General features: G+C 45.3%; 4 protein-coding genes across 8 annotated transcripts; 2 read left to right on the forward strand and 2 right to left on the reverse strand.

Moving 5' to 3' along the window:
- Window positions 1-4,025: 4,025 nt before the first annotated feature.
- On the reverse strand, window positions 4,026-12,785 carry LOC6600685 (WW domain-containing adapter protein with coiled-coil homolog). 3 transcript variants are annotated; one of them, XM_026992827.1, is made up of 15 exons: window positions 12,627-12,785; window positions 11,895-12,399; window positions 11,179-11,215; window positions 7,950-8,343; window positions 7,625-7,870; window positions 7,484-7,558; window positions 7,336-7,411; window positions 7,191-7,276; window positions 7,027-7,122; window positions 6,509-6,960; window positions 6,164-6,414; window positions 5,573-6,099; window positions 5,319-5,497; window positions 5,054-5,181; window positions 4,026-4,986 (listed from the first exon to the last, which is right to left on the reverse strand). In XM_026992827.1, exons 2-15 carry the CDS (start codon window positions 11,933-11,935, stop codon window positions 4,908-4,910), a joined length of 2,667 nt encoding a protein of 888 aa, XP_026848628.1. In that variant the 5' UTR covers window positions 11,936-12,399; window positions 12,627-12,785; the 3' UTR covers window positions 4,026-4,907. The 3 variants fall into 3 exon arrangements, with proteins under 3 accessions (XP_026848628.1, XP_026848629.1, XP_026848627.1); XM_026992828.1 differs by having other exon boundaries at window positions 5,331-5,497; window positions 12,613-12,785; XM_026992826.1 differs by having other exon boundaries at window positions 12,613-12,785.
- A 1,832-nt stretch (window positions 12,786-14,617) lies between these two features.
- Window positions 14,618-16,139, forward strand: LOC6600683. Of its 3 annotated transcripts, none has more exons than XM_026992837.1 (3): window positions 14,618-14,810; window positions 14,998-15,093; window positions 15,156-16,139. In XM_026992837.1, exons 2-3 carry the CDS (start codon window positions 15,010-15,012, stop codon window positions 15,708-15,710), a joined length of 639 nt encoding a protein of 212 aa, XP_026848638.1. In that variant the 5' UTR covers window positions 14,618-14,810; window positions 14,998-15,009; the 3' UTR covers window positions 15,711-16,139. The 3 variants fall into 3 exon arrangements, with proteins under 3 accessions (XP_026848638.1, XP_002025756.1, XP_026848637.1); XM_002025720.2 differs by lacking the exon at window positions 14,618-14,810 and adding an exon at window positions 14,851-14,925; XM_026992836.1 differs by lacking the exon at window positions 14,618-14,810 and adding an exon at window positions 14,880-14,909.
- A 1,202-nt stretch (window positions 16,140-17,341) lies between these two features.
- On the reverse strand, window positions 17,342-27,354 carry LOC6600680. Its single transcript, XM_026992897.1, has 7 exons — window positions 26,107-27,354; window positions 24,540-25,731; window positions 23,532-23,925; window positions 22,913-23,451; window positions 17,842-18,203; window positions 17,570-17,759; window positions 17,342-17,505 (listed from the first exon to the last, which is right to left on the reverse strand). The coding sequence occupies exons 1-7, from the start codon at window positions 27,352-27,354 to the stop codon at window positions 17,342-17,344; spliced, it is 4,089 nt and encodes a 1,362-aa protein (XP_026848698.1).
- Window positions 20,601-22,232, forward strand: LOC6600681. The gene is made up of 2 exons (XM_002025718.2): window positions 20,601-21,466; window positions 21,533-22,232. Exons 1-2 carry the CDS (start codon window positions 20,703-20,705, stop codon window positions 22,143-22,145), a joined length of 1,377 nt encoding a protein of 458 aa, XP_002025754.2. The 5' UTR covers window positions 20,601-20,702; the 3' UTR covers window positions 22,146-22,232.
- Window positions 27,355-27,450: the final 96 nt, after the last annotated feature.

The following is a 27,450-nucleotide window of genomic DNA, read 5'->3' on the forward strand; positions in this document are numbered from 1 at the left end:
GTTAGGGCATGATAAATCAATGACAGATGATGGCTGGAGCAGACAGCAAACAGCATTCAAGAGTGCAACAGAGTTGGCAGAAGAGTAAGTGAATAGTACTAGATAGCCATACAACATGTGGGCCTGTCACGGGGCTCTACTTTGGAAGGCCTTAGCTATTTTAATTGGGCTTAGGTATTTTGGGGAGTAAACTAGGTTACTAGAATGGTTCTTTTGGTTCTAAATGCAATTCAATTAAGAAACATAAAGCTTTGGAGATGAAAACTATATTCATTAAATCCTTGTTCAACATGTCTTTCATCTTCTTTAATTAAATTAAAGCAGAAATGTGGCAATCGTTTTTTTTTTTTTTTTGTGCGGTTTCAGCGAATTGAATTTCCATGTTCGCACGTTTTTGTGCGTTTAATTTGGTTTTTCAATTTGTAAAACAGTCAAAAGCAGGCAGCCAGCAAAGAAACTAAAATACTATAAGCAGAAAGAAAATTTTCCTTATTTTCCAAAGTGTGGAGTGGGGGAAACTAAACTAAATTGTTCACCCGCTGCATTCTTCATTTTTTGCGCAGCACTTTGGGGCAAGCAATCTTAGAAACGAATCAACTGAGGGAGAGACAAAGAGAGAGAGAAATGTTTTAAATGCTAAACATGCAAATAGTACTTATATATGTATTTGTATATATTGTTATCTATGTACAATCATCTCCAAAGCTTTATGTTTCTTAATTGAATTGCATTTAGAACCAAAAGAACCATTCTAGTAACCTAGTTTACTCCCCAAAATACCTAAGCCCAATTAAAATAGCTAAGGCCTTCCAAAGTAGAGCCCCGTGACAGGCCCACATGTTGTATGAATACTCTCTTCTCCTTGTCGTAAAAATTTGCATTTCCCTATGGGAATGCACATGTTTTAATTATGTAAATAAATCCTTTAGGGAATTTAGCTAGCAGGTAAATGTTAATTGTATTCTGTTTACATCTTCAAGCCGATCAAAAACAACATTATGCTGCCTCTCCCTCCAATCCACATGGGCTCTGCTCCTTCTTGAGGATTAGTCCAAGACTCGACTCTTGCTATAATTGTCCAATGATTCGTCCCAGTAGGTGTAGGGTTCATTATCTATCAAGGCTCATCACATTCTAAGCAATTGTAATGTAACATTCCCTTTATCTGATTATAAGTCTCTCAGAAATATCTGCGCGCCTCTAATACTCGTATACTATATTTATACTACGCCTCTCTTGCTCTAATCTTAATGATTTAATACTTACAACACTATAGACCTCTCCCTCTATCTTATACATTGTAGGACTAAAAAACACCATACTCCTCTCGCTCTATCTTATAAGCTGTAGGCTCTAGAGTATAGGCTTTAACACTACACTCGCCTCGCTCTAACCTCGCTCCACGTTTTCTTCTAGGCACACAGCTACTCACCTTTCCGGGGGGAGAGATCTCTCTATTCACCGCAGTTTTCTTTCTAATTTCACTAGTCGTTGGTTTTGTTGAGTTAGAAATGTTTTAACCAAAACTTTAGTTTTTAACTAACACACGTCCTACGGAGACGTCACAAAAGATCACATGAGAAAAAACCAGAGCAAAAAGTTAACATATTTTAACCGTTACACACGGGGCGATTTGAAATCACGTCTACCGTTATGGCGGGTATTTTTCGTATTGCGATTTCGCTCTTGTTGGTCCGTTCGGGTGCTCTTTGGTCCTGTTGTGTGGTGCGCTGCTTGCTCCGTTGGCAAGCGAACGCTGGCGTTGTCAATGCTGAACTGTTGGCTGCTACTTGTGGCATTCATCGTCCTCTGGATGCCAACGCAAAAAATAAGAGGAGCTGAACAAAAAAAAAAGAAAAACAACCGACACACACGCATGGAAGAGGCGCCACAGCAGCAGGCAGCAACAGAGGCAGAGAGAGGCGCCAGCACACGAGCAACAATGTGGATGTCGTGCCGTGGTCGTGGTCGTGTCGTGTCGTGTCATCCCCCTCTTTCGAGGGAGCCGATTCATTTCGTTGGATTCACTGGCGAATTCGCTGCCGCTGCAAAATTTGTCTGCTGGGTAATGGAAAAGCTCCCTCTCGCTGCACACTTTGCTGCGAGCCAAATGCCGGCTTCAGAGCGAGAGCGAGCTAGTGCTCACAGCTGCTCTCTTCCGCTCTCTGTGCTTTACCGGTGCATTGGCAAGCGTACCAGTGAGCGCAGGGTGATGCAGGAGTCCGATGGAACATTTGAGCACTGCAAAAACCACAACCTATGCATATATCAGAGCGCCCAAATTTGAAATAACATAATTTTCCACGTGCAGTCAGATGATAATAATTCCATATACTGCAATCTTAAGAAAAAAAAACAAAACTCTATATATGTAGATGAAAGCCCTGATGTAGGGTTGGTTTCTCCTAGAGGGTCCCAAATTGATTCGAATTTCGTAGAAAAGATGCTCATCTGTTGAATTAAGACTTGGTTTCCCCCCAGAGAGTCATATAATAATGACGTCAGACTGGAATCTCGCTAACGGAGAGCGCCACCCTGCATCCTACAATTTGCAAAATAGAATTTTGCCACTCCTTGGCACAGTCCTGTCGAAAATTATTCACGCATTCTTTGGATTTGTTTGGTTTGTTTTTTTTTGTTGTATTTTTTAATTAATTCATAATAAAAGTTTCTATTTTTCGGTTTTGTTGTTGTTGTTTTGTTTGTTTGTTTGTTTCGACGCTTAGCTAATATATTTATTATATATTATTTATATGTATATCTACAATAGTTATTAGCATTATCATTAATAAACTGCCTTTTTTATTAATTTATTTTTTGTTTAGGGCCATTTCCCCATTCTTATGTGGATTTGTGTGGTGGTTGTGTATGTGGATTTTTTCGACAAGTTTTTCGATTTTTAAGATTAGAGAAAACCCCGATTAGTAGTATTCTCTTGGGACCGACTCCTGCCGGCGCCGCCCCACCCAATCCCTCCTCCCCTTTCGATTGCTTAAATAACCAAAAAAAAAAAAAAAGGAAATGTTTTTTTTTATAAATATGTATATATAGCGGAATATCTATATATTCATTTAGAAGTAAATATAAAGTTTTTATGTAGGCTTAAATGTAAGGTTATCCAAAAAAAATTATACTAAAAAAAGTTCATTATACATAATTATGCGGGGAATTGAAACGGAAAAAATATAATAGTATATCCTTAAGATACAATTTATAGCATCATAAAATAGTTAACTTAAGTAATAAGAAAATTTTGATGGGATGGTTAATGGGCGGGGTGGACGTGTGGCGTGTGTGTGTGTGTGTGTGTGTGTCTGGATCGTGTGGCATGTGTGTGTATGTGTGGGATCTCTAATAACTATAGACACTTTTCATGATCAAATTTTTGAACATCGGGGTAAAACAATTGCACTTATCAAGAGCAATTATCCATGTCCTTCCATCAATAACGATTCCCCAAAAACAAACGAAACATTTCACTCTCTCTCTCTCTATATCTCTGCGATACTGCATTAGAAATAAATATTAATCATTTGCTTAAACAGTTTGGTCAAAGCTGAACCGAACAGCTTGGTGTTTTCTTTGTTTTGTTTTTGTTTTTATTTTGGGGGGGGAGGGGGTTTTATGGGGAAACATAAAAGTGTTTCCCCTTTGCGTTCCTCAAGCTGTTCTACAAAATTACTTGTGAGAGAAGCAGAGAGAGCAGGGGCCCCCCGGTTGTGGTATGTAGTTCTCTCTTCTCTTGTGTGAATCTTTAATTTGTAATGTTTTGTTTTTTTGTTTTGTTTTCCTGCTAACGAAGGCTGAAAGCGTGTGGAGGATTCGACTTGTTAGACTTGACTCGCATTTTGGTTGTGTGTCCATTCATCATCATCATTATGTTCATACAATATATATAGATGCTGCTTTTTGTTTTTGTAAATATACATTCTTTATATACTCTATTTCATATATATATATATATATATGTATATATATATATTTATATATAATTTGTATATAGTTTAATTTTTGCTTTTATTGCAGTTGAGTATACTATGTTGACTTTTTGTTGGTGTTCTGTTCTGTTGTTGTTGTTGATTTCTTTTTTGGTGTTTTTATCTTCGATTCAATTCGATTTCGAGGCTATATTTCTATTGCTTCTTGATTGGTTTTCGATTTGTATATATATTGTAGTCATCTTTCTTTATTTTTATTGGTTGTTGGTGTTTGTTGGTGATTTTTGTTTGTTGAGTTTCTTCCTTTCGCTTCTTTGCTTCAATGTTTTTTAATTTATTATTTAATTTACGCTTTCTTGCTAATTATAAATTATGTTTTAGTTTTTGTTGCAGTTGGTTTTCTTCTTGTTGAACAGCTTATTTTTTCCTCTTGTTGAACAGCTTGTGTTTTTTTTGTATATATCTTGTTGTTGAAAACTGTTTTCTCGTTGTTGTAGAGCTCTTTTGTTTCTCTCGTTCCGGATCTCTGTGGATCTCTTGCGCGGCAGCCGAGATTTGTAAAATTGTGCCGCCATTGTGCTGCTGCCACCCACAACGGTGACACATGAGAGTTCTCGCGCATCACAAGAGAGATATATCCATTGTGTGGTTTTTGCTTTTGGGGTGGCGGGTGATGCGTCGCCTAGTGTTGAGAGTCGAGTCGAGTGGAGGAGCAGAGCAGCAGGATGCACGTGTGTGTGTGTGGTGTCATTGTTGGCCCCTTCCCACCCACAATCACCATCGTAGTCCCCGCATCATCGCCAAAGTGGGAGATGGGGGGAGGGTGCGATCAAAAGGCAATGCTGCTGGGTGGGTTCTGGGCATTTCATCAACACATCATCGCAATCATCATCAGCTGCGCCAGAAAATGCTCTTTTTGAGCCTGACAGACAGCTTGCGATGCACGCGCAGCCTAACCTGCTCCTGATCCTAAGTATCGTCAGACATAAACGCGTTCTGAGTCTTCGACTCCTCAATCCGTCGGATTTGCTGCCGCAGATACATGATTCTGTAAAGCAACAAAAAATACAGGTAGAGAGCGAGTAAGGAGTATAGAGATTATGGGGGGCACTCACTTCTGTTCCTGGAGTGTGGCATTGATCTCGGTGCTGCGCACTAGACTCCGGGCGCATTTCAGTTCCGCGCAAATTCTCGTGCAGGTGATATCCCCAAAGAGATGCGTATCCTCGCAGCATTTTTGCGCCTGCAACAAGGTACCAAAATGAATCACAAATGCTCAACAAGAGACGAGGCAGGGGGAAAGGGAGGTTAAATCAGGTAATGAGGAGCTCAAATCAAAATAGAAATATGTTCATGTGTTATTGTACGACCATATCCTACCTCAAAGCTTACCTGACGCTCCAGTATCTCAGCCTGCCAATTGGTCACATGCGCAATCAAATCAGCGCGAAAGTATTTGGCCAACTTTGGCGATATCTCCGGCCCCCGCAGATTTGCCGCCTGCACTGAGGAGCCCACACAGCTCTGCAATGAGCTAAGTGCGCCCGAGGCCCCATCCACTACAGGTGAAAGCGAGAGTATTATTGTTAGGGTATTGGGAATCAATCACAAGGGCCTCCAGGGTCTGTACTTACACTTTCGCTGCTGTTGGGCCTGCTGCGCCGCCTGCTGTTGCTGTTGGACTGAAGCCTGGGCCGCTGCAAGGGCTGCCGCAGCCATTGTGGCGGCCATCGCCACCTGTTGCTGCTGCTGCTGTTGTTCTAAAGCTGAGCTTAAATCTAATTCCATGGTAGGTGTGGGCGGACCACCATCCCCAAGCGACATGACGCCCGCTACACTGTTGCTGCCCATCGAGGTGATCACACTGATCCCACTGACGGCCCCAAGGCCGGGTACAATATTTTGGCTGTTACCATTACCGCCACCGCCCGGCGTTGCCGGTGAGACACCCCCGTCGACAACAGTCTTGATCGGGCCATACGTCGCCTGGCAGGTATATGAATTTCCAATAATGCTGGCCATATTGGCGGCATTCACAACCGTTCCTGTGTTCGTGATGCCCACAATCGTTGGTATGGGACTCTTGGTGTAGTTCAGCGGGGGCGACAGATTGTGATGGGGATGCGACATGTACAGTGGGGAATTGATGCTGTTATTGTCCCTGTCGTAAAGAAGGAATGTTGAGTGTTAGAGCACTTAGGAACGGAGGAGAGCATCGGACTTACCTTAAGCTGTTTAAACTATTGCCGGCGACTGAATTATTGACCGAATTGTAGGCGTGATTCACCAATGCATCGGACCCTGAAGCATTCACAGATGAGTTGTGTTGTCCATGGTCGTGCACGCTCATACCCAAATGCATCTTCTGGCGTCCCTTGCTGCTGCCAGGCGGCAACGGAGCATTCGAGTTTAGGTGATGCTGGTGTTGGTGCTGCTGCTGGTGGGGATCCTGATTCGACAGCGTTGGCACAGTTGTCTACAAAAGTGATTAATCGATTATTAAAAGCAAAAGCAAAAAAGAAGAGGGAATCCCCTCCCCTGCCCACTGCTGCCCTCTCGGAGTGACTTACGCTGGAGGTGGAGCCTATGTGGCCGACAACTGAGTTTCTAAGGCTGCTGCTGTTGCTGTTGCTGCTGCTATTGGCAATGCTTGGCGGCACCGAGGAGAGTCCGCTGGTGGGCAACATGGTGGCACCGGTTACGGGTCCCCCGCCACCAGGCCCACCACCGCTGTAGTGCATCGCAGCCGCTGCCGCTGCTGCTGCCGCTGCTCCTCCCATTGGCGCTCCTCCAGCTCCCGAGGAGCTCCCGGTATTTGGATGTGACGCCAGGCGAGGCAGTGCATTACCCATGGGTTGATCCATTGCGGCATTGCTGCCGTTGCCGCCACCGCCGCCGCCTCCTCCTCCACTCATCCCGGTGCCGCCATGCGTGGTGGGGGTGCCGCTCAAGGAATAGCTGGCCTCTGAGGTGGGCGTCGAATCTCCGCTAATATCCATATCAGCATTCTCGTTATGTCGACCTGTTGTTTGGTCAGAGACTTGCATGAGAAACGTAATCCTGCATTAAGTTTCGGGGCCAAACATACCATCCAAACGTCTCCGATGACTCGGCGGGCCCACGTCATCATTGTAGCTCCATCTCAGTCGTGTATTATCCCGCGAAGAATTGGAATGTTTGTATGCTGTAGGAGAGAGAGAAAAGCCATCTAAAAAATCTGCATATGGAAATGGATGTCCCCCAGAGACTTACTCGACCTGCTGAAGCGATCATCGCGATCTCGGTCACGTTCCTTGTCGCGATAGTCCTTCTCCCTATGCTGATCACGCGGCAAATTCCTACGAAAACACATAATACATGAATAAAAGGGTTTGATTGCCAGAGAGATGATGCTTACCTTTCTCTGTCCACCCATTCCTTTGGCTTCTCCCACTGAGAAATTTCCGTTTTGCAGTTGTAATAATACATTTTTCCTGCAAGAGAAATAGAGAGAACACGGATTAGGCGGTCATCAACCGAAGATAGCTCCATCCCATTCCACTCACCCGACGAGCTGACATGTTCACTCCAGTCGCCATAGCGCGCCGTACGCTCGCCCCTGTCGCTGCGATCGCGCTTGTCTGGAGAGGAAGAGAAGAGTAAATTGAATAATTATACGAGCAAAAGAAGGATTAAGTGCCACTCACCTGCATACTTATCCTTCTTGTACATATCCCTGTCCCGATCAGAGCCACGATCTCGCTTGTCGCGCATATCGCGCAAATCACGATCTCTCTCCCGATCGCGATCATCAGAGCCGGAACGCTTGTCGTTCTCGCGGGAGGAGCAAAGTTTGCTGGCACCGCTGCCACCGCCACCGCCACGACGATCCCTGTCATGATTAGTGCGATACGATTCCGAGTCCCGATCGTTGCCACGTCGATCTCTTTTATCTGAATCGGGAAGATGCGGTCATGAGAATATATGTGGCTTGTAAGGATGTGTAGCCGTGCAGCCGGTCCGATCACTTACCGGAATATTTATCCTTCTTGTAGACATCACGATCCCGATCGCGCATCTTTTGTATGAAGCTGTATCGCTCGTTGCTACCGCCACGACCACTGCCGCCACCACCGCCGTTGCCGCCGCCACCGCTGCCGCTGCCCCGATGATCGTTCCGATCCCGCAGATCGTGTGATCTCGATGAGGGGGAATCGATGTCGGGCGATTGGGAGCGATAGCTGTTGCCATTGTTTAGTGGGCCGCCGCTGCCGCCGTTGCCGCTGCTGCTGCCACCACCTCCACCGGTGCCGCCGCCGCCGCCTCCACCGCCGCCGCCACTGCCACCCGGCGAGAGGTCGCGATCGCGATAATTGGAGGAACGATCACGTTCATAGTCGCGCTTTGAACTGCTGTACTTTGAGCTCTGAAGAGTGCGGTAGAGTGTGGAGACGGGAGTGTGTGGGAGAGTAGAAGAAGTACATTTGTCATATATAGATTGTTATTGTGGGTCTCTAAAAAGCTGCGGATGGATGCGGATGCACTAATGCTCTGCTCTGATTACGTTTTGTCTTTTGGTTAGTTGGTTAGTTGGTTAATTATTAATTATTAAGTCATGGCTATATGGTTACGGTTGCGGCTTTGCTGCGTGGGGGGACGGGGGGCAAGTACTTCGGTTAGTTGTCAAAAATAACTAAATTCTACGCAATGGTTCAACTAATAGTCTTATAAAATATATATAGATATAGTGACAAAATAATACGAGGGTACGGAGAAACGGAATGCAAGAGAAAAATGCATCTACTATTATTGCCAATTTGTGTTTTTGTTTGTCTTGTGAGCGAATAAATAAAATGCCAATATGCCAATGTATATATATATAAACGAAAAAGGAAATGAGATAATATTATATTAGATTTGTATTTAAAATTATATGCAATTTTGTTGTGGTTACAATTTGTTTCGTTTTTTTTTTTTTGTTTTTTTTGGTTTGCAAATTTTCTTTTCGAATTCTTTTGCACTGAAAACGTAACGGTAAAAATAACGAACAAACGTAGGAGCGAACGAAACTGGAACGAAGGAACGGAACGAAATGGTAAACGAAACTTAATTTGCGGGGAAATTATAAAAATTCATACGAATTTTGTTTTGTTTTTTGGTAAAATATTTTTTTGGGAATTTTTTTTGTTTTTTTTTTGGTTGGTTTTGATGGATGCGTCTGCTGTTGCTGGCTCCTTCTTCTTTGCTTGCTTCTGCCGCTGCCGTTGCCGCTGACGCTGATGCTTCTGCTACGTATATTATCCCGTTTAATCCTGCCTCTCCTTCTTACTCCCACTCTCTCTTCTCTCTCTATCCTCTGTCTGTCTCGCTTTTACTTACATCTAGGCGGCAGAAGCCAACAGCTGACGTAGACATCGACGTCAATGCTGCTGCTGCGACGGCGCTCTTGCTGCTGCTGCCGCTGACGCTGTTGCTGCTGCAGTTCGCTGCCGCTGCCACCGAGAGAGACAAATCAACGGCCATGTTGTTGCTGTTGTTGTTGTTGCTGCTGCAGCTGTTGTTGTTGTTGTTGTTGCTGTTGCTGTTGCTGTTGATGCTGCTGTGGTTGCCGCTGCTGCTGCTGCTGCTGTTGCCCCTCATCGATGACTTACTGCTCCTCCTGCCCAGGGGCCGCCTGATCCTGATCCTCGTCCTGGTCCTCGTCCTAAAGCTGATTAGGATATCAATGTTGTTGGATTTCTTGTATAAACTTTGGATTTTTAAAACCGCAGAGTAAGCTCTGCTTTCCGTCGTCTTTCCGGTTTTTCGCTCCTCCTCCTGCTGCTCCTTCTCCTTTTTTGTCCTTTCCTTTCTTGTTCTCGTTCTCTCCTTTGGCTTTTCTTTCGGTATGTTTGTTGCGGTTGTTTTAATTGATTGTTTCTTTTGTTTTGTTTGAGGCACGTTCGTGTATTTTGTTGCTATTTTGTTGATAGTTTCTTTTTTGTTTTCCTTTCCATTTTCCTTTCTTTAATAGTTGCTATTTGCTTTTGGTTTTTTTAAGGCTACTGATTTGATTAAGATTTGGTTTAGGCAGCTCTTAGTATTTGTTGTGCGTTTTAGTTATTGCTTCTAGTAGTCGTATATATATATATAGATATATATATACCAATCTATATACATATATATAATGTATAAATATGTATATTTTTAATAGTTTAATAAATGGAAATATTCGATTTGTATAATTGTTTAATAATAACTTCTATAGAATATTTTTAGATCTCGGCTTAAAGCATTTCTCCGGCTTTTGTTTGGTACATATTTCTGTTTTCCGTTTGATATATTTTCAGATTAATATTTTATGGCGCTAAATTTTTCGTAGGATATTTTGTTCATTTTTTTGTTTGTTTGTTTTTTTTTTCTTTTTTGTATTATTCCGTTCGGTTTTTAGTTTTAAAATTTGCAGTAAATATATATATATATATGTATATATGATTTGGCGTTTTGTTTTTTGCTTTTAGTTTCGAAGTAGTATATTTTCTAGGCGCTTTCCAGTTTCGTTAATAGTTCTTGCTATACGGTATATGTTTTTGTATGCTATATAGATTCGTTTCTCAATTTCAATATCAGTTCGGTTGGCTGCAATGCCGCGTGTTCCCAATGGGTTAAAATGAAACGGTTTTTGTCAGTTCTAGAATGGATGGTGTGTGGGGGGGGGGGCTTAAGGGTTTCAGAGGTGTCTGGTGGATGGGGCTAGTGTTTCTTCACATTTGGATGCACACGCACACGCACACAGACACACAGATAGGTACACACAGACACGTGGGAGGACACACACATCGATAAATCAAGGAAATCGAATTTTGGGTTTATGTTGTCTAAAAATCAAACCATTTATCAACGCAAAAATTAGATATTCGGCGGGTTTGGGGGGGGCTTCTACATAAAAAAACTGGGATGAGAACTGGATGGATTTGCATTGGCTTTTTGGCTCTATATACATATATACACACACATGACCACTAAAAAACTACTTGTTAACACTAGCCTACAAAGCGAAAAAAACAAAACAAAAACAAATGCAAAATAGTCAAGCAACCGAATCTCAAAATACGATACAAAAATATACATCAGGGGGCGGGCGGGGGTTTGATTAGTATTACGAGTAGTACTATTTTTTGTATTTTGTTGTAGTTGGTTTTTCGTTTGTTTGGATAATTTGGATTTAGTTGGTATTTGGTTTTTCAGCTGTATTATCAAGACACGGGAACTGTCTGCTCACCTGGTAGGAAGTGTGACTGGTATGCTTCTCAAAGTACCTGCAGAATTAAAGATAAAGAGAGGATATATAAGGATTAGTTGATATACCATAACTGATGAATTTTATGTAAAAAACTACACACACAAAAACCACACTAAATTCTCTTAATGATTTTTCTACATCCATTCTTTGTATCGCGCCATTGCGTTTTTTGCGAACTCACAAACGTTCAAAAGTTAAATAAATAGGAATAAGCAACACATAAACATAACAAAAAGAACTAAAGGTAAATGGCAAATGCAAAACGGTAAATGTGAATAGGAATCTCTTTTTCGTATGACAGCCAGCTGAGCCGGTGCGAGCGAGAGGCAGCTAGCGTGTGGTGAAAATCCAAAACACACACGAACAACTGGAGAATGAAGAATGGGCGATAAATTACAACTAAACTTCACTTAAAAATGAATGAAATTATTTGTTGTATGGCCAAAAATCATAACAATATGAAATCGATGAATGACCCCAAGTATTGGTACGGACGGTACGAGATGAATGAGGGAGGGGGCCGCTACGTGCATTGCCACACAGAACGTAAACAAAAAATATTCAATTATGGGTTTGCCACTACGCATGTGTGTGTCTGTTCCTGTGTTACCAGCCTGCATGTGCAGTTGCATTTGCCAATGTGTGTGTGTGTGTTTGTCTCTGTGTGTGGGTGTTAGTGTTATTGGAAATCGTACCCATCGTTCATACGCTGCGGTTTTCTAGCATGCATTACCATCAATGCAAAATTTTCGCCAAATACGCTGCTTCTATTGTGATTGTTGTTGGTGGTGCCTCCAATCCCGCTCCAATGGCAGCGTAGTGCTCCTCCAGCTGCTACTGCTACACCTGCTCCTGCGCTCAGTGTGACAATGCTGTTGGCATCAACTGTGTGGAACGTTTTCTTTCTGTCGCCAAACTGGGTCTAATTATGGATGGGTTCCGGTCTCTGTCCTTGGGTACTTCCTTCGGCTTTCCTTGCCTTTTGTTTTGCTTCGCCTGCTGCTGTCTTTTGTGGCGGCTAATGTTTCTTTTTCGGGGCTTTGCCGCCTCCTTCTCACCTGCCAAGGCACACGCTTGTAGTTGTGTAGATGTACATATATATGTGTGTGTACGTTAGTGTGTTAGGGGCTCTCTCAACGCGGGCGTGTGCGTGTGTGTTTCGCCGTTTAGAAGCCGTTTATCGGCTTTAATTTTTGCCTCCTGAAATAACAGAACCAACATCAGCTATTTCTGTTTTATTCCTGGGAAAATGGTTAATTTTATTTGGAAGAATGCATAGCGGCTTGCACTTTTTTCACTGGATGGTAAGTGCGCTCGCATATGTGTTTGTGTGTGTATGGGTGTGAGTGCCGTTGTCGCTTCTTCGTATTTTTCTTCGCTTCTTTGGGGTCGCCTCTGGTCTAATTAGCTTACCGCAATTTGCTTACCGCTCGCATGCACAACGCATTACACGGTGCATTTAGTTGCTAAGAATATAAATTACTTTATAATTCGCCCCCGACTGCTGCGTTTGGTTTGGCCTCTATACTTGATGATTTTTTTCAATTCTTTTACATTACGCTTTGTGCGGTCTGTTCGTCGGCACGGCTGTGTTGAGTTTGACAATTCAGCTTATATACTCATCTCGCTTGCACTCTGCCTGACCAAGCAGGCATTTCCCCTGCCAAAGGTGATAGCTGCGCGAACGACAAGGCCAGAAGTATGTTGAAACATTTTAGTACTCGTGGTGAACACCAGATGTCGAAAATAATCCAATGCAACCCTGCGTGTCACTCATTTCATGTCAAAAATAGGTAAATACAATTTAAATTTCATTTAGCTGCATTAGATGAAAAACAAACAAAATTGTTATTAATATTTTTAGCAACCAGCGCATTGGGAAATGGTAGTCGTCTGAGCATTGCCTAAGTTATTTTTGATACTATTAGATTTTAGTCTGTTACTGTAATATATATAATAATATATATATATCGAAAATATACCACAAAATTAATCAAATATACCAGTCTCACAAAATTGTGGAACTATGTATGGTAATATACCTTGATCTCAACAAGGTATTTTACGGTATATCATGGTATATTGCATTAATATCATCAAACTGCAAATTTTTATTTTTTGAATGTAAATAAAAGAACTTAGTTTTTTTTAATTTCTCTCACTCAAATTTGTCTTTCCCAAATTTATTCGAACGGATTGCATTCGTATAGACTAGTGCTCAGGTTAAATAACTTTTTTGCCGACAAAATTTGTCAAATATATGCTTCTCGACGTAGAGTGTGACCAGGTGCACATGATCCAGAACACTGTTATGCGGTTCTATTACAAAAAAATCAGTTAAAAATTCAAACTTGAATTTGAAGAACGAAAATGCAAGGAGAGGCCACCGCAATTGCTAGAAAATTATCATGTTTTTGTTTAGAGCGAATACCGGGTATAAAATAAGTAAATTAAATTAATTCGTCGAAATATCATTTGTTGCTTTTGAAATATTAATTGGTATGTCTTTTTCCGAATCTGAGTATTCGTTTGCCGAATAAAGTTTTTATCGGTTCCGTACGAATATCATCCCTGATTTTGTCGACAAACAATTTAGCTGATCAGAGAAAGGTTAACCCATGTCGACCAGTGGGTATTGAAATACAAACAGTATTATTTTCCGCCTCTTAACTCAACTTGTTCACCGGTTATAATAGAGGGGCGTTAAGTGGGCTAAGCTCATTTTTTCATTGGTATATTTCGGCTTATTTCTGCAACCTGTCTATGGAAAGGTATGGACGTACATATGTACCTCACCTCGCCATGTTTGATCAGCAATCTGCCATGCATATTAAAGCATTTTTATAATCTTCATGGTATGTTGGGCAAAAGGGGTGGTGTTTACCTATCCATGCGTTGCATTTTCTGCGCCATTTTGCCTATTGTCCATACCTTCTCGTCCCTTAGCCCAGCGGGTGGACTTGAAGGAACGCAAAACCATTTACGGTATATTATATACCTTTCGTTATATTTTGACGTCAATATTGAGCAAAGGTATATTTATGATATATCGGTATATAATAGTATATATTATAAATCTCACAAATCTATTTTATATTCTTTCATATAATTGACACTAATTCAATTTTAAATAAATTCGCTTTGGCGCGCACCACCCGTATTCAGAGTCTATTAATTTCGTTTCAAATCAGCTTGGATAACAGAATTTTAATATATTTAAATAGGGTATTAAAATGTCCACACTCATAGCGGATACCTGTTGACCATCAACAATGACGTAACATTCCATACACACTTACGTTTCATTCCGTACCCACTTACGTTTCGTGCTTTGACTCTATTTGCTTAACCTTTTTTAGAAAAATGCAATAAAAGGGAGTACATAACATTATCATATCTTGTGGAAAATTGTTCTATCACTTGGATAAAAATATGTCTTCAGGACTGAGGGTCTTATTTAGCTAGCAATATTGAACCGAATATCGAGGAATATGATTTCCAATCGTGGACAAGGCACATTAACCCATTGTAGACCATTGGGTATTACTTTGAATAACATCCCTAGTTTTGGTTTGGCTCTCTCGCTCTTTGAAAGTTTTATCTAAGAAAAAGTAATTAAAGAAGTAAAATATTATTTAATATTTTGTTATTTGTGGGTAGATACCGTGTGTTTTTTGGTTTGTTCACTCTTTCACATGATTGTGTGCTGCGTATGTATGAGGCAGAGTGAGTTGGGACTTGTTGGCCGAAGCGCGTTAAAATTTATTAAAATTTATTTTCCTTTGAAAACTCCTGCAGATTTTTCAAGGCATGAGACCGCCGAGACCCAGCAATTTCATCACCAATCACATTTATCTGTCCCACAACAACGACTACGATCGCAACGTAGAGAAGGTGAGGAGTGCCCCAACAAGCATGTCCGTGCTGCACATTTATATGTTCCTGCTTTCCTGCAGCTATGCGAACGCGCCACGCTCCATAACAAGCGAGTGATGCTCATCACAAGCCGAAAATACCCTTTGCCGAGGGAGCACGATGGCCGCCAGACCGCCGCCAAGGGTCGCATCAGTGTTTGCCGCCTGATTGACATCGAGGCGACGCCGCAACAATTGCTGGACCTCCATGACGGATACCAGCCGTTCCACGGCCTTCCAGATCTCATCATCTTTGATTTGCATTCCATAATTGCGGAGGTGCTGCAGCGGCCCGTGATGCAGCAGTGCTCCACCGACAAGCTGGTGCGCCACATTGCCAAATGTTCGGCCGCCTTTGCAAATTATCGCGAGCTCGTCTGCAACGAGTGGCTCGTGGCCGGCGAGGGCGGCAAGTCAGTGACTGAAAATGGGTCCCATGGAGTGGACACCATAGTGGTCATGTCGCAGGAGTCATATCCCATGACGCCGGCCCAGTTCAAGCTGCTGATGGGTCTCTATTTCTGGGGCAACGAATGCTACACAAGCTTCTCCAAGCTGTCGGCCCAGATCTCGATCTCGCAGGGACTAACCACCTAACCGGATGGAATGTATGGCACTGTACACCGAAAGTGCCTTGGACGCTACCCCGTGTCGTCCGTTCTGTTACCCAAACAGAATCGTCTTAAAAACTAGTTCCTTCAACAAAAACATACTCGTACATATCCCCTACAGCGTCAGTTTTTGAAGCAGAAGTAGCATATACTATATACATTATATACATACTCGTAGATATTTACACCTCGAGAAAAACCTACATGGCATCCATGCAAACTGTTTATATGAAAACCACTTGAATCGAATGATCGATTGGAGGCCCAAGACTTGAAAACTTTAATCTAAACATTAAAATTACCAAAAGCTAAAAATGTATGATAGTGTAACTGTTATATATATTTATCCGCCATATATATACACATGTACATCTACTATAAATTCCAATTAAAATCTCAATATTTGCAGATAGTACGTCTCGTGGTCCTATGTTCTTTATTCTTTGCGACTGCTTCAGGCAGGATACGCCCTTAAGAGGTGTATGATGGGTGATAGCTGCCGATTTCCGTACGATTGAAAGCTTCGGCGGAGATTTCGCAGTTCCGCTCTGGGCGACTTATAGCTTCGACTGGGAGCTCTCAAGTTCGGCTTACTTCGGGTCCGCAGCGAAGCCGGCTTTCACACACAATATGTTCTTACAACATTATTGTTCTTACAGTATTAACTGATAGTGTCTGGTAGCATGTTGAGGAGCGCTGTTTGAATTTCATTGGCAGTTTGACTGGAGACTGGTCGTATGCCAGTACATAATGAAACCACAAGTTCAAAAATGGTTGCCGAGAGAAGCAGAATATTCTGTAATTGGCTGCTCCTGCTCCTGGCTGGCTCGAAATTTGATTGCAAAGAGCAGGGGAAGTGAAATACTTACCCTGAAGAAGTCCAAGCTCTCTCCTAAAATATTTGTATAAAATACAATAAACCAAAATAATACCATTCTATACACCATCAAATATTCCACACATAACACTTCCCTACATATTTTTAAATATCCAAAATTTTAGGAAACATATCCCCTACTCTCCACTACAGCAAGTGCCATTTAATTTGGCGTCATAATCTGGACTTCAGTCCAGTCCAGATCCGGTGGCGAGTGGCACATTCCTTGAGCGCAGAGGGACCCTCAGAGACTTGTGGGGCGACCACCTACTGCAGGGCCTTGTCCTCCAGCGTGTCGTTTCTCTCGATATGGACACGGCTTGGAGTGGTTTGGGCCACTCGATGGTAAGACCAAAGAAGGCGCCCAGGGAGCTACGCCTCGATCCTACAATATTTGAAGGCACTTCAAGCTTAATCTTGATGGTTCCTTTTCACCGGGAAAAGTCTAACTTATCTCCCATCTATATGATACATGAATACGAATATTACGAGTTTATTTCCTAATCGAGATTAAAACTAAAAAAAAATAAAATAAAATAATAAATTAAAATATATATTAAACAGCTTAATAAATTAATCTAAATGGAATCTCATAAACATATGAAATTAGTCAGATTTGGTGAAACAAATTCGATTTTTACTTAAAGCTAGACAAAAAAAAAAGGAACTAAGAATTTTATAAAGCCCCGACCCAACCCCAGAGAATCCAGACATCCACACACCAGAGACCAGAGACCTTCTTAAATATAGTCCAGCATCCCGCTGACGATCTCAAAGGCATCCCGAGCTGTCGGCTCAATGGCGCTGCTGGGCAGCAGGTAGCCATGGACCCCATTATCCGCCAGCTGGATCGTATAGCTGAAGGGTATGCCGATCTCGTAGGCGGCAAAGGCGTCGGCGCAACCTGGAAAAACCAGCATGGAAATACTTACGGATAAGTGGATCGAATTTGAAGGAATCACTCTTACCAGAGCGCTGCTCAATCAGATCGTTGGAGGCATCCACTTTGTAGCGCGACTTGCTGCCCTTCTTTCGCAGGCCATCGGTGCCCACCATGGCCACGTCCAGGAAGTCATCCAAGAGCTCCGAATTGAATGTGGAATTGGCCTTAACTGGATAGGAAACCACTTGGCCATACGCCTGCAGGGAGATGTAGAGCTGAGGGGGAAGAGGGAACCGATCGATTGTAAGAGCCCAAGTCCAGGTAATATTCAGAAAACGAAGGAGAACCCAACCCCACCTTTATCTGTGTGCGTTGATCCATGAGAAAGTCGGAGACGGCCTTCGTCTCTGGTTCCGAGAAGGGGGCGGGCCCCGCATAGAACTCATTGCACGGCGCCTTGGAGCTGCCCCGCTTGCCCCAGTGGTACAGCCAGTTCCGGTCAAGATCGACGCCGTGGCATACCTTGTCCGGATCGCGTTTCTGTTGCAGCCATGTCATGGCCGAGTCGAGGAGTCCGCCCGGCGCTCGGGCCATATGCTGGGAGCGTGATTTCTTCCAGAACCGATCGTACTCGTGACTGTACGCATATCCATCGGGATTCAGGACGGGCATTATGTACCAGGTGGTGTTCCGTATGAGCTCTAGTTCTTCGTTGCTCTCTGGCAGATAGGATGGGAGTACAAACATTACAGAAATTGTATCTTTTGGGTGTGGAAATATATACATATGTATAAATGAAGGGAGTACGAGACCCAGGGCACGACAGCAAGGTCCTTGAAGGGAGTACTCGGTTGGCCAATCCCAAGCCCAGAACCGAGGGTTCTTAAGGCACGTCTGGCACTGAGACAAATGTGTCATCGATATGATACGGCTACTTAGTATTTAATGAATATAAGGTTCTTGTTGCCATTTTATTTGTACGTCCTTGTGATGTGTTCGATCAGTCGAACAAATCACAAATCTCCGACAACGCATCCCGGGTGGCCGGACCAGTTCGCCACTCGGTAGCAGCCAATCCTCACATCGTTGGCATCACTATGCGATGCCAATGCCAATCCTCTGACAATGCAAGCCAATACCGTAACTTGTGTTACCCAGCCACTTTAGAGCCACTTTAGAGTCTGCTACTACACATATGTACATATGTAGATAAGCAGTAGGCGCCACACTTATTGTATAATGTGCCATTTCAAATACAACTCTCTCATTTGAGAGACTGCCAGTTTTGTTCGCATTGTCGAACACAACACTAAACAAATCACATCAGAAAAATTCAGAAAAAAAAGAAAAAAACAATTTTCAAATTTCAATGGTCGAAATTGGGAGGCCTTACCAGTGACGCTGCCCCATACGATGGCCGTGACGTCACTCCAACTTCAAGAAGTCAGCAGCCATCTCCAACGACGAGGCCAGCCGCTACAACGACACTGGCCAACGAGCCAAAGCCAATACCATCGACAATGCATCCTGGGTGGCCGGACCAACAGCCACTCGGATGCAGCCAATTCCAATTAATAGGAAACCTACTTAAATTATAATGACTTAATGGTTCTGCTAAATCTGGTAAGAACAAATATTTTTGTATTATTACTGCCGATTTAATTATGAATTTTGTAAGCCTTTCCGTCTCTACGACCGTGGCAGACGAGCGTAATGGAAACGGAAGGAGGACGAAGGACGAAGCCGCATAGAAGAAACGCCTGAGCCATTGTTTCTTTTATTATTTTTTTTCCACATTTTGCTTTATTAAAAAAAATCCACTTTGTTCTTAAAAAGAATTCCGAAATAATATTTTTCAAAATTTAGAATTTTTGTTATTTTTATACCCGATTCTCAAAATGAGTATTGGGGTATATTAGATTTGTGGTAAAAGTGGATGTGTGTAACGTCCAGAAGGAATCGTTTCCGACCCCATAAAGTATATATATTCTTGATCAGCATCAATAGCCGAGTCGAATGAGCCCTGTCCGTCTGTCCGTCCGTCCGTCTGTCCGTCTGTCCGTCCCTATCAGCGCCTAGTGCTCAAAGACTATAAGAGCTAGAGCAACGACGTTTTATATCCGGACTTCTGTGATATGTCGCTGTTACGAGAATGTTTCAAAACTTTGCCCCGCCTACTTCCGCCCCCACAAGGGGCGAAAATCTGTGGCATCCACAAATTCAAAGATACCAGAAAACTGAAAACGCAGAATCGTAGAAGATGACTATATCTTGGAAATGCAAAATCTGAACCAGATCGTATAAATATTATAGGCAGAATCAAGAAAACAATTTCATTCTTTCTCGCTCTTTCTCTCTCTAACACACAGGTTTCATGGTCGGTTCTGCCAATTGCAAAATATGAGTTCAAGGATCTCAGAACCTATAAGAGCCAGAGCAATCAAATTTGGTATCCACACTCCTGTGATATCGGACCTTGACCGTTTTGTGTCAAAATTTCGCCACACCCCCTTCGCCCCCGCAAATGACGAAAATCTGGGACATCCACAAATCTCAGAGACTATTTACGCTAGAGTAACCAACTTTGGTACACACACTCCTTTAAGATCTCACTATAAAACGTATATCTCAAAATTTCGCCCCACCCCCTTCCGCCTCCACAAAGGACGAAAATCTGTTGCATCCACAATATTGCAGATTCGAGAAAACTAAAAACGCAGAATCATAGATAACGACCACATCTATCCGGTTGCGGAATCTGGATCAGATCGGATAATTTGTTGCTACGAAGCGCCCGACGTCACGCTCAGACTGATTTTCTGTCTCTCTCGCACGCACTCTTTGTCGTTTCGTTTAATATTAGCGGCGTCTGCCGGAGGAGAGCCATACTGACAAAGTATCAGGTATAACTGTAGAGTTGCGGTGTCCGCAGCAACTCACAACGTTCCCCTTCGTTTTTTGTTTTTTTTAGTGTCCCTACAACGCATCTACCCTACAACACATCGTACAATACTGTTTCCAGTGGGATAATCTGACAATGATTAATCGTTTTGAAATCATAGCAATATCCGAAAAGTGGCCTTTGCTTTAGTCGTTTCGGAGATTCCGTTGACAGAACCAAAGGATCAGTCAATCCCCAATCGCCCCAAGGGATAAACCTGCAACAAAAAACTTCAAACTGGGTCCGTGTACGGAGAATCCTGTGGAGTGCAAAAATAATGACAGACACAACTGGCTCTTGCCGTCAACCGGCGATGATGGACTACAGCCTGAGCAAGGCCATGCGCCACTTATGCACGTCGCCGTGTCCGTGCCAAAAGTGCAGGGCCAGCAGGATGTCGCAGGGCAATGGCGGAAGTCCCTGCAGACCCAGATCTCCTGCTGGCTACGGGGAACCTAGAGAAGCTCCCCCAGGGGGCAGCGGACTCAGCTCAGAATCCAGGCACATGAATACGTTGGAGGAGCAGGTGCCGCACGGCACTGGCGATTTGGTGGGCAGTGCGGACATGCGCTGCGATGAGACCTACGGTTATGGGACGGACTGTGCCTCCGGATTTACTAGTCGCACGCAGTCGGACATATACCTGCCACAGCAGGTGGCAAGCAGCGTGGCCCTCGCTGCACTTAGAGGCGGAGGATTAACAGGAGGGATGAGCGCGTTCGAGGACAGCGATTTTGGGGTACCAAGCGCTTCCGGCGGTGGCTTGAGCGGCTGCGGATCCAGAGAATACAGTTACAGTGCCACTGGGACTGTGGCCAGTGGATTCTATGGTGGCCGGGCGAGCGTCTCGAGAGCTGGCGCAAGCCTGTTCGGAAGAGCGAGCACCTTCGGAATGGCACGCGGTCGGGGTTTAGTAGAGACTGAAGACACATATGGGAGACCCCCCAATAACAACAACGGCCCCGCGGACTTCAATCTGTTTAGGAACCAACGAGTCAGTGACATTGTCACCTTCATCATTGAGATCATGGGCGTACTCGTGTAAGTATCTCTCAGATTCCCCTCTAGATCCCAGATTCCCGATCCCTAACTTGCCTCTCCTTTTAGGTTCTTTGCCATCTGCACGATCAGCTTCTGGATCACCCTGGGCTACTATGTCGTCAAGCTATTTGTGGACCTCAAGGATGCGGACAAGTGGGTCCAAACGGCAGCGGGCATCGTAGTGGGCGTGCTGCTGCTTGCCTTTTTTGTGACGGTGGTCACGAACCGAGAGGGAGGCTTCTGCTGCCGCGGGAAGAGTCGTGTGAGGGCCAACAGCAAGTGGACCCTCAACTGTTTTACTAGGCTCAAGAGCTTGCTCAACTTCTGCCCCAAGGCCGCGCCAAAGGCATGCAAGGCAGCGGCACCCGTCAAGCCACAAGCCGTATGCCCCAAGGCTAAGACACCAACAGGCGCCCAGTGTACAGCATCGAGCAGCATCATGTCAATGATTTGGCCCCAAAAGGTAAAGCCACTTCCGGGCAAGAAACCCATCAAATGCTGGCTGGGCAAATGCGACATCAAGGGCACCTCCTGTCCCAAAAAAGTGCGCTACAGCGACAAGCAGGGGCGTGCCATTTTCAAGAACTCCAAGCGGTATGCCATACCCTGCGAAATGAAGCAGCCGCCGGCATTGATCGTCTGGTTACATGATGTGTTTGCGCGCCTGATGGGTTACTAAAAGACAATATCGGATCCGGACAGCAGCAGGAACGGTAATTGGGGGAAGCGAAAAAACCCAAAATCTTGAGTTTAAATAAACATAATATTTGGCATTGAAAATGGTTTAAATGGAGGGATGGAATGGAAGAATGGGTCTAATGGGGATGGGATCCCTGAAGGACGAATCAGTAAAAGAACTAGTCACAGGTACATCGAGGCTCAGTACCGAGAAACCAAAAACAATACACATTGCTTGGACATGACACGGCAAGCTGATGGTCGGTGGTTCCACAACCGAATGGTTCCACAACGGAGTGCCCAAAAATACAATAACAAATTGGGCATATTATCTCCGAGATCGGGACCGATACTCTGTTCCAAGCATCGCTTTCGGTCTCGGATCCACAACAGGAAAGAGCTTGATCGAGAAAAGTTTCAGAAGTATCTTTTTATCCCATCAAATTATCATCGATTTATGGGAATAATGCCATAAGAGGAAAAGTGATCCACTCTAATCCAAAAAGGTCCACTAACCGTGAACAGACGATGTTCAGGGTTAGATCTATTGATCTCTATTGATTTCTAAATAGTGCTATCGAAATGGTATCAGTGGTAAGTATGCATCATGAATATGTCGATGTATCATCGATGTGGGATTCATAATGTATTATCCCATTCAATTATCATCAATTCTTGGGAATAAGGATGGTTTATAGTCATATGGCAACAAATTGAATGAATTGAAAATACCCAGATCCTAAGGGATCTGTATCAGATTCTACTCACTGTTGGTTTTCATCAGTCGCAGCAGCTCAGAGATCATCCAGGTGGCCGTCGCGGGTCCAATCCATGCCAGACCATGGGCTCCAGCCTCCACAAAGACGGCATTCGCCTGACCAGATTTCCTCTTACGCTTGGGTCTCTTGTAGCCCGAGGCCGAGGCATTGGCTGCTGAAGCAGATTGCTTGGACTCGATCTTGACAACGATCAGGGGACGGCCCTCGTAGGAGCGTCCAATGTGGATGAGCTCGACGAGCTGTGGATGCCTCATACGCATCGTTTCAAGGTACTGCACAATCTCGTCGTGAGTGTGATAGCGATTCCAGGTCATTCCAGGCTTTGCGACGCCCGTGGGCTTGGGCTTGGGCCTGGACGGACGCTGCAGTGAGACGGGTGTGGTGTGCAGATAGTCCTCCTTCGACTGCTCGTAGGCAATGGCCATGCCCACATCGAAGATGAGAACTTCATGGGCAATGCTCTCGTAGTTGAGAGTTCCCTGGAAATCGACCAGCATCTTGGGCGGCACTAGGACATCGGTGAGACCTCTGGCAAGGGATCGGGGTGTTTAATTTATGTTTTGGGCGTAAGCCTTTAAGGACTACTCTCGATCGATCTCTGCTCTCACCTGAGACTGGGGCCCTTGAGCCAGTGCATCTTGACACCGTCCTCGCCCTTCTTGAACTCCTCCAGTGCTCGCACCTGTGCCTCATCCTGCGGCTTGAGTCGCCAGATCTGATACTTGTCATAGCTTATCCTGCGCGGTATATCCGGCTTGACGGTGGTGGTCCCTTTGGTCGTCATCCTGGTCGTCATCGCGTTGCCCGTGGAGTTGACAATGTGATGGGCGAGTATCCCAATCCAGTTCTGGGGATTCCTCAACGGATCCACAATTGTCAGTATGGGCACCTGAGCGGCAGCAGACGGTTGGCTGGTTGTCGTCGATGTGGTGGTCGTTGAGGTTGTGCTGCGGCGACGCACTTTCCTTTTGGGCTTCGCATCGAACCAGCTGGAAAACCATTCTAGAAGGGAAAAGTGGATCGCATTTTCAGTTTGGGAGAGAGAGAGAGAGTGCAGAAAGCGTGACACTCCAATCGAATCAGAACGAACTCCTCCATCCACCATTTGAGGGTCAGACCGTTGAAACGAACGTTCTAGCTATTGATTCATGTGGGTGACTGGCTTTTGGATAGTTAGAAGAAGGAGGTTGCTTTCCCTCATGCCCAAGAATCTTTCCAAGGGGAAGGAATCAAGAAAAAAGCTCGTTACCGACCGAGGGGCACTGCCGCATTCCGCTGGACATACTTTTGGACTATTGAGATCATTTGAACATTAGATCGAGTAAAACCATTATTTAGGGATCATCAAGATTCTGTTTATGCTATTTGATGATGTAATATTGGGACTATCCAGCTCTCTATCCAGAAGAAGACATATAACACCATTTATCTAACATAGTTTGAATACTGTGGTATCTTTTCAACCATTAAATCATTTAACTGCCCATCGAACCGCGTCAATAAACTTGACCACTAGACTGAGAATTTTCAGAGACTTCCCTTAGTGGACTTGAGTCCAATTTCTTCGTTATAATAATGATGATCTAAGAGAACTTTGGATTTGGGAATGTACTCACTGTCATAGTCATCTTCGTCGGAATCCGTGGGCGTTGTTGTTGTCGTCTTGCCAAAGCCAAACCATGAGTCCAGCCAACCGGCTGGCTCTTGGGTGGGCGCCGGCAGTGGCACCACTGTGGTGGTGCTACCAATCTTCTTGGTGCGTCGTCCTGGTCCGAACCAGGAGCTGAACCAACTGCCCAGGGTGCTGCTGCCATCATAATCGTCGTCATCGTCGCCCTCATCCTCGTCGTCCTCGGGCTGGGCATAGGCCTCGTTGCTGTGGGCGCTATGGTAGAGCGTGTAGCTGGGATACTTGGGGGGCTTTGTGGGGTTCACCTTGTGGACCTCCTCCTCGTCCTCATCGTTGAACGATGATGGACCGCCAAAGCCCAAGTCCATCAGACGGGACATGGCCACCTGAACGGGGTAGAAGATCATGCGAAAGAAGCCACCGATGCCACCCGAATCATCATCGTTGTCGTCCTCCTCCTCGGAGGAGGAAGCGGGCGGTCGTCTACGGATGCGTATACGCTTCTTGGCCATGCTGTTCTTTGTGCTGGAAAACTGGTCCCCCTCCAGCAGCTCAGTGCTCGTTGGTGAGAGGGTCGTCGTCTCCGACTCCTCCATGGCCCCAAAGTCGGCTCCCTCCTCCGCCGAGCTGCTGTCCTCCTTGGGGTCCTCGGGGCTGCTACTGCTGGTAGCTTGTCCCGCCTGAGGCTCCTTTTCGTCACCATCTCCATTCTCATTCTCATCTTCGTAATAGTACGCATCATCCTCTTCGGTATCGTCATCGTAATCCCCGCCAGAAATTAGCTCGAATATATCAAAGTTCGAGCCCTCGGGACGACCGCGTCTCCTCTCCTTTTCCTTTGCCTTTGCCTTGGATTTTTTCTTTTTCTTTGGTTGGATTTTGATCTGATCTGGCTGAGGATGATGATTCTCCTTCGAGTCTGTACTGTGATTCCTGTGCAGCAGGTGGACAGCGTGTGGCAGGTGCAGCACTCCAGTGGCCACACCAGCGCCGCCTGCCGCACGATCACCGCCAACTTCTGGGGTTGTTCGCGGCTTTGGCTTGGATTTGCTTTTACTGCTGCCCTTGGGTCCCCTTGGCCTTGGGCTTCCAGATCCACCACCCCTTCTTCGAGCACCGGATGATCCTCCTCTCACGACTGTGGATGATGATCTGGTGGCTGCCCGTTGGACTGCTGCCTTAAGTGGTCCTTTTACTGTCGATCCTCTGACGAGTGTTTTTTTTTCCACTGCTGAAGATGATCCTGCTTTTGCTGCTGCTGATCCTCTTCCAACTGATCCTCCTAACCCGACGGCCTCTCCTCCTTGTAATCTCACTACCGATGATCCTTTTGTTGGTGATCCTCGAATGGGTAATACTTTTACTGCAGATCTTTCTGCAGCTGATCCTCCTACTGCCGCTCCTTTTATTAGAGGTATTTCCACGGTCGATCCCCTAACAACTGCTCCTCTTCCTACTGCTGCTGACCCTTCTACTACTGACGATCCTCCTGCTGCTTCTACCGCACCTTCTCCTACTCCTGCTGCGGCTTCTAGTCCTCGACGACGTCTCACATGGGAATGAGGATGCTGGGGATGATATCCCTGGTTAATCACATATGCATGCTGACTGAAAATATTCCCCGTCGATGTGGTGGCCTGCGGCATATGGGGCTTCTCCAGCTGTGTGGATCCAGGCGGCGGTCTCGTTGTCGTCGTGGTTGTTGTGCTGCTGCTGCTGCTCGGTCGCGTGCCCAGGATAATGGGTGGTGGACCTGCGGGTCGCTCAGTGGTGCTGTTACTTCTCCGCTTGTGTCCAGGCCGGCGTTTAATTGCCTTCACGGGACTCGGCTTCTTCTTCTTGCGCTTCTTTCGCCTGGTTGTGGATGTCTTGGGTCTCCGTGTGGTGGTGGTGCTGCTACTCTTGTGGTGAATCTTAAACACCTGATCGTTGATGGTGGTTATGGGTCCACTGGTCACCATCACCGGTGGCGGTCGATGCTGTGGCTTCGGCAGCTTGTTGGTGACACCACCCGGCCTCTTTTTGGGCTTCTGCAGCCGTATGATCTGTGGCCGAGCAGTCACTCCTCCTTGTTGGGGGCTCGGCTTCAGGTTCGGCGTGGAGAGCACGGTGCCCGGGGGAATGGTTTGCTGCTGCTGCTGCTGCTGCTGCTGGCACTGCTCCTCGTAGTGTTGCCGCAATGCCTGGATATCCGCATCATACTGTGCCTTGGTCACATAGATGGCTATGGCGCCGCCGCTGTCATTGCGGGGTTGAGATCCCTGGACACCTTGGGCACCCTCTCCCACTTGGCTGATGGCATAGACAATGCCTGTGGCAGGGTTGGTAAAGAAGATGGGGAAACTGGCTTGGGCGGAGGAGCCATTCGCTGGACGATGGTGATTGACGAATGGCCGCTGAGGCGTGGGATCCTTAATCTCCAGCAGCTGACTCTGCACATGCATCAGATCGGGCGCGGGTTGCGTATTGGTGGGTGCCTCTTCCACGGACTCGAACACATATGGCTGCTGCTGATCCGCATCCTCCTCCTGGCTAAACAACTGGAAATCCAGCTCTGGTGGCTCGAAGCGGATCGAGGTCTCTGCATGCTGATACCGCGGGACAAAGCGCTGCTCCATGCGCCGGCGATCGTTGGCGAGCAGCTCGCGATGCCACAGACTATCGAACTCCTCGGCGCTGGGATGGTAGCCAAAATCATAGGCCTGACAGAGGCCCCAGTCCCAGACCGAGAGACAGACCCAGAGGTTGGCCAAGAGCAGCTTGACCACCATGTGACCACCATAACGGCCACTTGATGCCATCACTCTCTCACTCTCTCTCTCTCGCTCGCTCACTCACTCTCTTTACCGCGCGACTCTTCACTTTAGAGCGGAGTTCTCTTCGAGGCGTGCGCGACC

This window comes from Drosophila persimilis, unplaced genomic scaffold (genome assembly GCF_003286085.1).
Source record: "Drosophila persimilis strain 14011-0111.01,24,50 unplaced genomic scaffold, DperRS2 tig00000793-arrow-arrow-pilon, whole genome shotgun sequence".
Taxonomy (NCBI): Eukaryota; Metazoa; Arthropoda; class Insecta; order Diptera; family Drosophilidae; genus Drosophila; species Drosophila persimilis.

Coding starts and splice junctions, on each gene's coding strand:
- LOC6600685 (XM_026992827.1), bottom strand. CDS start 11,935: ATGGTAATGCATGCTAGAAAACCGCAGCGTATGAACGATGG. Junction 7,559..7,624: donor CAAGAAGGATAAGTATGCAG/GTGAGTGGCACT, acceptor CTTCCTCTCCAG/ACAAGCGCGATCGCAGCGAC. Junction 6,961..7,026: donor TCATCGGAGACGTTTGGATG/GTATGTTTGGCC, acceptor ACCAAACAACAG/GTCGACATAACGAGAATGCT.
- LOC6600683 (XM_026992836.1), top strand. Junction 15,094..15,155: donor ACGATCGCAACGTAGAGAAG/GTGAGGAGTGCC, acceptor GCTTTCCTGCAG/CTATGCGAACGCGCCACGCT.
- LOC6600681 (XM_002025718.2), top strand. CDS start 20,703: ATGACAGACACAACTGGCTCTTGCCGTCAACCGGCGATGATGGACTAC. Junction 21,467..21,532: donor GAGATCATGGGCGTACTCGT/GTAAGTATCTCT, acceptor CTCTCCTTTTAG/GTTCTTTGCCATCTGCACGA.
- LOC6600680 (XM_026992897.1), bottom strand. CDS start 27,354: ATGGCATCAAGTGGCCGTTATGGTGGTCACATGGTGGTCAAGCTGCTC. Junction 18,204..22,912: donor GCGACTGATGAAAACCAACA/GTGAGTAGAATC, acceptor CCTATCTGCCAG/AGAGCAACGAAGAACTAGAG. Junction 17,760..17,841: donor ATCAACGCACACAGATAAAG/GTGGGGTTGGGT, acceptor CTTCCCCCTCAG/CTCTACATCTCCCTGCAGGC.